The following is a 7387-nucleotide window of genomic DNA, read 5'->3' on the forward strand; positions in this document are numbered from 1 at the left end:
CAAAGCGACAGACCTTGTTGAATCTGTTTTCAAATGGCCTTATGGGAGTGTTTCTCAGAATCATCAAGTCAGTAATGTTCATGTGATAAGGTTATTTCTGAAGCAGGCAAAAGAGCCTCTTCTAGTGTTGAGTAGAAGACAGTACATTCGTTTTGGCACTCAAGAGACACTCACTGGACGTGTAGGTCATGAACATCAACCACTGGAAGTGCTCAACAGACCAAGGAGACACCTGCACATTTAACTAAAACAATTGCCGAGGCAAGTGTGCGTGTGAGAAAACATTCTGATTTTCCCAATTTTCTGCCTTGCGACTCTGACAAGCATATAAATAACTCTTCACACACACAGAAATCCCTGCTGTTTCTTTGTCTTAACAAGTCTGATCATTAATCTGCTGCCTGGTGTGAGGTTTTCTAAACAACTTAGCAGCAGATGGAATGGCATCCTGCCCAACATTTTCTCATCTTTGTTCCTCGATGTGAGAGTGTGAGTCATGTGATTAGGCAGGAAGGAATCATCCAGAATCCTATACGGGTTGATTCTCTAAAAGTGAACCCAAAGCCTGCCCCAATACCTGTCATGATATAGGCCTTTTACACAATATTCCCACCTCTATTCATTTTTTTTCTGAGTCTATATTCAGTGAATGGGGAATGGCATGCCATGGAAGATCAGTTTTTTAACATAGACTGAGCAAGAGGTTTCCACAACAAATAAGGCAATTCCTCATCATAAATTCCTCACTGTAAAACCCATTAAATGAACCCCATTAACCTTTCACATTTTTTTCTATGCCTATCATTCATTGAAAACTGTAATGAGGATATAGCATATGGTATAAGGAAATAATAAATCTTTCAATCACAACACTCCACATGGGAGACCCTGACAGGGTCAGATCAGGACAAAGATGCTGTAACTAAGCAACATCAAGGAGGGGCATAATAAAGTATCATGCTATGCTATTACAATAAAAGTGACATAATTTAACATGACATTAAGTTGTAAAATAAATCACCTGTATGCTTGTGGTACCAAACCACCCTCCACCCCGCTCCCCCCATCCCCCATCCACACACATATAGACTTTGGGACAGTTTTTACATAATTCAAAACAGAATGCCATTCCTGTCGACTCCTCAACCGAAACATGAGTTTCAATCATGTTTTTATCCCCCCCACTGGTTGTATATTATAGGGTTATCTGTGGCAATGGGGATTCTAGAATCATCCTGGATCAAAGAGCTGCTTTCTCAGCACCACTACACCAGGGAACAGGAACCAAACAGGGAAAAAAAATCCATTACTATTAATTTAATGCAATTAGCAGACTCCTGAGTGGTTCAGCTAGCTAAAGCTCTCACTACAAACACAGGTAGTGTCCTATCTTGCTTCTGTCTCCTGTTTTAACACCCTGCTGATTTTCATTACAGTGACAAACAAGATTACCAAGGGGATTGATAAATTATGTCTTCTCTATTGTCTGGGAGCCTGCAGACGCAGGACATAGTTGACCTGGTCCCATAAATGGGCAGGTGGATTTAAGTTGGCCAGGGTCCCCCGTGTCAGGTCTGCTTCCTGCTGGTGATGTGGCAGGTGCGCACAGCCAGTGAGAATGTGCCTGTACTGTGGACAGCACAGCAGTGCTGTACTGAGCAGAGGACAATTTGTCTGTAGCCCCGTGTGTACGGCAGCACGGGGCTGGAGTGCTCCTTATGTGCATGCAGATGACACAGTGGTGATTCAATGGTGATTACACATTATGAAGAAAAAAGAAAAACACAACTACAAGATTCCTGTGGACAAATCAGATTTTTTAAAGACATAACTGCATGTGATTTCACTTTCATCAATAAAGAAAACATTGTTGGAGAAAATGTCATCGTTTTAATCCAGAATCTTATTGATATACTTACTGGTAAGGGCTAGGGCCACAAGTTTGTCTGTACCATGTGACCTGCAGGGATTTAAACTTGTATTTCAATCGTCATCCTCCAGGGGTCCCCATAAGCACTCCAACAGCACAGTCAAGTGACAAAATTGTACAATTGAGTTTCTAATTGAGACATTTATAAAAAATAATTAGTTGATCTAATATAGGGAGTGGATGTAAGTTAAAATGCTATGAAAAACATGTCTTTGAGCCCATGGTCCTCACTCCTGGTCCTGCTGAGCAGCAGCGTCTGCTAGCTTTCCTTGATACTCAACACTTTAGTAGCACAGCAACTGATCGGTTGGAGCAGTTGATTATACAGTTAACTCAGGTAACCTAGTTTCTCGGGTCTGAATCGGTTGCTGATCTTAAAGAAAATACAAAAACCAGCAGACTCTGCGGCTCTCAAGGACCAGGATTGAGTATCACTGCAGTAAAAATAAAATTTTATCTTATCTGAAAAGGGCCGGTGTGGCTGTGGGTTTTTGTTTGTGCTGAGCACTATGACACCTAATTCAACTTAAATTCTTGATTGAAGAACATGATTAGTTAATTAGTCAATTCATTCATTTCTTTTTTTATTTAACTTTTCTTGTAATTTAAATGTTATATAACTGTTCTCATTTTTAAAGTGAGAATTTCCCACTGGTTTTAGAAAAACCTATCATGCCCCTGTACAACATTTGAAAATACTGCAGTATGCCCACGGTAGTATGTAATCAAAGTGAATTTAGCATGAGTGCTGCTTGAAACATCGCTGTCAATCATCATCTGTGCTTATTAAGTGGCAATTTCTCAATCAACTTTGATTATAGAGGTGGTGCAAATAGGATAATTGTTTGGGAAGGGGCTTGACAAAGAGGCTATAGCTGACTAGAGTACAGTGCAAGAAAACAAAGGGAGACAAACTGGTGGCCCTAGTAATAGGCATTCTAATAAATACTGAGATAATGTTCATGAACTGCGTAATATTACAATCGATAAAAATATAACACACTATGTGGATAATATCTCCTTATTTACTTAATTTTGAAAAATATTACTTCAATGGTACATCAACTTGACACAGGTAACACAAAATACTGAGAACAAGTAAGGCATAGTTTCAATTTTATCTGTTATTTGAATTACTAGAAAAATAACAGGCATATTGTTTTGTTGACCATATACATGCATTTAATTGCAGCAACAATGTGCATTGCCATCCTGTGTTTACGTTAATGGATGCACCGTGATTGAGAAGTAATGACAAGTATTACATGTAAACCATGAAACCGCTCCTACTTCCAGACCTTTCCAGGGAATCTATGCCTGGTTCATTGAATTATTATTGTTGATATTTGTCAGTTCTCATGGATAAAAATGGAACTAGATGCTAATGTTGTTTTCTGGGAAGTACATATTTAACTAGATACTTGGCAATTTATTAAGCTGAACATAACAAAGATGTACCAATAACAGCCCCAGTGAGATCTAATCATAATTCCTGGGTATGAACAGCCAAATGCCATTCTTGGCACATCATCTGTCAACACTCAATGCCTTTTAAGCATCATTTTGACCTAGCAGGACAAAGATGATGAATCATCAATGTCACCACAGAGTATCTATTACAACTCACAGCATTTCCAACTGAGGATCTTTATGAAATGGCTGGAACAATGATCAAACAAAACGAACAGGACACTTACAAATAGGTAAAGGTCGATTTCAGCAGCATTTTCCAGTTGGCAATTTACCCTGCATTACCAGACAGGGTAGTAAGGGCACCTCATTCAAATGGCGTCTTGAACCTCAGTCCTCTGGGCTAGGAATGGAACTACCTGGCCTCAGTTTGATGGCCTTTTGAAACAGTCACTTTATCCCAGCAGTCTTCTCCCAGACCGTGTCCTCCGCTCCTCTCCGCCCCGCAGCACTCAGAACAAGACCCCCCTACTGGACACAGCTGGGCGTCATGTCCCCCCGGCTGACTTGCTGGATACTCTTGGTGATATTCACAGCCATGTCCTTGGAGGACATTCTTCTGGCATCTTGCTTGGTCTAGCATTAAAGGACAGAAGAGTCTCAAACACCGAACTTACCCCGAACCGCCTTTTGGTGCTCTTCCCGTGCTACAAGACAGACTTGCTTCACATTAATAAATTAAAAGAGGTGCACAGTGTGGGCATAATTAAAATGTTTGAATTATAAGCCTTGTAAAAGTCTGCAGGCAATTCCATTTTAATATACCACCCAATAGCAATTCAAACTCCAATTCATATGGCAGATTGACTTTTTTAGAACCCAACAATTTAAGAGCTAGATATCATTATGTTCAGCTAGCTAGATATCATTATGTTCAGCTAGCTCATAGCCCAGACAAGGACAAATTTAGTTCATTATGTTTTTGTAGGAAGACTGGCTTCCAAAGACAGCGCCTTGGGCTTCATTAGAGTAAGCCTGGCTTTATACCCTGAGCGCTGAGGCACTCTTCATTGCTAGTCTCAAGGACAAAGTGACATTCTGCTCTGTTGTACTCTGATGAGCCATTCTAAGCGCTAACATGACTGTTCAGTGTTTATCAATAGGAACAAAAACAACCCTGTGGGGTGGGGGTTTAGCCAAAAGAGCTCCAATCACATTTGGAATTACTGGACTAAGGACCTCCAGTGATGGAACTACATGCTCATTAATGGCATAGATCATGCTCAACAGCAAAGAGTAAGTCTAAAGCCTTTTTAGCCTACTGGGGACAGTAAGCTTTTGCAGCTGATGGTATCTGTTGGGATCACATTTCTTTGTTTTTTTTTGTGATTGCACATTGATTTTGATTGAACTCCAGCCTGACTAATAGACACAGAAGGACCTCACCTCTTCCCTGTGCACAGGCCTCCTTTGGGTGCTGACACTGGAGGTGGAGAGCACGGGCTGCTTCCCACATTGCGTTCCCGTGTTCACCATCCTCTTCTCCCGGAGAGAGGAGCTTGCACCTAACTGTGCCTGCCTACCCCCCTCCGCCTTACCTGTGAAGTACAGACAAGAGCACTCACACAGCAGTATCGTGCACGTAGCACACATCTATGTGGCTAACTATCAACGGAATTTTAAAAGGGATACACAAAGCGTGGTGCGGTCCTTGCCCGTCACATTTTGCCTCTTACCTAGCATAGATCGATCAATCCACTTTTTTAGTTCAGCTTGAATGGCCACGTCTTTTTATTGCCAAACTCTGCGTTTTTGCCAGGACTACTAGCCTACATCAGTGGCCCGTTATTTGTCAGCCTTAAATATCGTTCTTAATGGTTTACCGGAATTGTCAGCAATTATCATAAACATTCATTAAAATGTTCGCAAACGCAAATAAAATTCACCGCTCTTATCTAAGACATTTAAATTATATTTATGTTTGTGTTATTTTGCTTTAGGCGAGAGTTGATGTAAATCCAAAAATGAAACGTGGGAGTGTTTGGAGAGATGCTCAAAATATATATTTCATCACATCTATCAACAGGCTTTGTTGTCAGTGCCGAAAGTTTACTGAGTGGCAACGTCGTATTTTGACGGCACTAACCTGTACATGTCACGGCGTTCTCTTTCATACCAGGGCCAGCACTCTCGAGACTCCCGATGTTATTACTGACTATTCCTTGGTGCAACTGGGGGGTTTCGGTGTCGGTGTTTGTAAGCCATGTCGATTCTGTCTCCCTGGTCCAGCTCTCATAATATCGTGGTTCAATTGCAGCAGCCCTGCTTCCACCGCAGCCCATTGGATTAAGCGCACACCCTCTCGGCTTCGCGCTTGCTATATGTAAAAGGTCCAAATCCTTCACCGCGCGCCGGTCTTCTTCAAAGCTTTAGGTTGCATCACGGAGGCTTTTATCCTTCTATATGTTCGTTATTAGTGTTCTCCTCCTCCCTCCTCTCCGTCAGCGTTACCGAACCGAGGATGCTAGCTACAGTATGTGCTGCGCTTCCTCTTCTCTGTTTATAAGACCAACCAGATATTATACCCTGTGCTTACGTCACATGCGTAACCCAGTGCACTGACTATAAACGCAGTTTTTAGTCAGCTGGTCCCCGAAACGCTTTCAGTTGCCCAGTTTATCGTGGTTAATAAACGCATTGAAAAATTGAATGTTGTATAAACGGAAGCATTTTTTTTCACCCTCACAAAAAATGAAGCTAATGTAAGCCATTATTATTGTTTCAGAATATCAAAGCAAGTAGCCTATATTCGACATTTTGATAGCCTATAGAGTATGTTACCAATGCATCTATTTGTAGATCTAACCATAACCATAAAAATGTGGGCCTATAAAGTGATGATTTAGTCATGTAATGTAGACTATAGTCAATTCATAATAGTGTGTAGTGTATTGGCATTAAATAATACAGGACAACAGCAACGAAGTTCAGTCAACGACTGATGCCGAATTGTAAGCTTATGGCAGCAAAAAAAAGCGATAACATCACTTTTCTGTGTTAATGTTTTAGTTAACAAATGTAGAAATTTCACCAACGATACGATTAAATGACATGAGAGTTGATATAATTGTAAAAACATTTTCTGATTTTGATCGGATAATTAAACCGCTAATCTTGACGGTCAGTTTCAAATCAATAATTAAACCATTTTAACCCATGACGACCTGACATGCTTCGCTCAGGTGCCTGCTGCTGTTAGAACACTGGGTGTCGCTGCTTTCCATTGCGAGTAATTTGAGTAGCCCATCCGAGCAGAACAGATGACGTGTGAAACCCAATACATTTTGTTAATGTATCCGAAACAAGAATGCAAATACATAATTTTTTAAAAATGGAATATTGTCTAATCCTAAAACAAGTACTCAAATGTCTTACACAACAATTCATTAATTCATCATGGGTCATCACTCAAAGTGTCATAGCCATAAGACAGCACTTTCACGCCAAAAACAATCTTCTGTAATGAAAGATGATTATTATAAAGCGTGGTGGCTTCCTCAACTCCTCTTATCTCCTTCATGGTTGAGTTTTGCCGCACATATCTACTGTAAAATTCTGGGGCAGTCACACGAGCCCCGCAGTCACCCGGTATATCTTGCACCTTCCTGCATGCTGGTTGGCTGTTCCCCAAAGCTACCACATCCATTCAAAATTTTTGAGACCGCATCTAGGTTCGTCCCAAACATATGTACCCTCATCCTCCGGTTCTCATACCTTCAGCTTATGTCAGTGGAGGTCAGCATAAGTTATGGACTTCTCTGAAAAGAGAACACTGACTTGGGCAATATCCTGGTAGGCCTAATGCATTCTCAAACTAGGTTACCTTCTTCCTCCCATGACTTACGGGCTGAACAATTTGATTCATAATGCTCACTCTATATCTCTTAATAATTGGTGACAGGTAAGCATTTAAAAATGCAATTACAAAGTCATTGCTAATACCTCTAGCGAAAAGGATATAAATGACTTCTCAATGATGTAATAGAC

General features: G+C 40.8%; 1 protein-coding gene across 1 annotated transcript; it reads right to left on the minus strand.

The window, feature by feature from the left end:
* Window positions 1–3036: 3036 nt before the first annotated feature.
* LOC135257552 (brain and acute leukemia cytoplasmic protein-like) lies at window positions 3037–5903 on the minus strand. The gene is made up of 3 exons (XM_064340395.1): window positions 5487–5903; window positions 4787–4938; window positions 3037–3976 (listed from the first exon to the last, which is right to left on the minus strand). Exons 1-3 carry the CDS (start codon window positions 5680–5682, stop codon window positions 3869–3871), a joined length of 456 nt encoding a protein of 151 aa, XP_064196465.1. The 5' UTR covers window positions 5683–5903; the 3' UTR covers window positions 3037–3868.
* Window positions 5904–7387: the final 1484 nt, after the last annotated feature.

Source organism: Anguilla rostrata, chromosome 1 (genome assembly GCF_018555375.3).
Source record: "Anguilla rostrata isolate EN2019 chromosome 1, ASM1855537v3, whole genome shotgun sequence".
Lineage (NCBI taxonomy): Eukaryota > Metazoa > Chordata > Actinopteri > Anguilliformes > Anguillidae > Anguilla > Anguilla rostrata.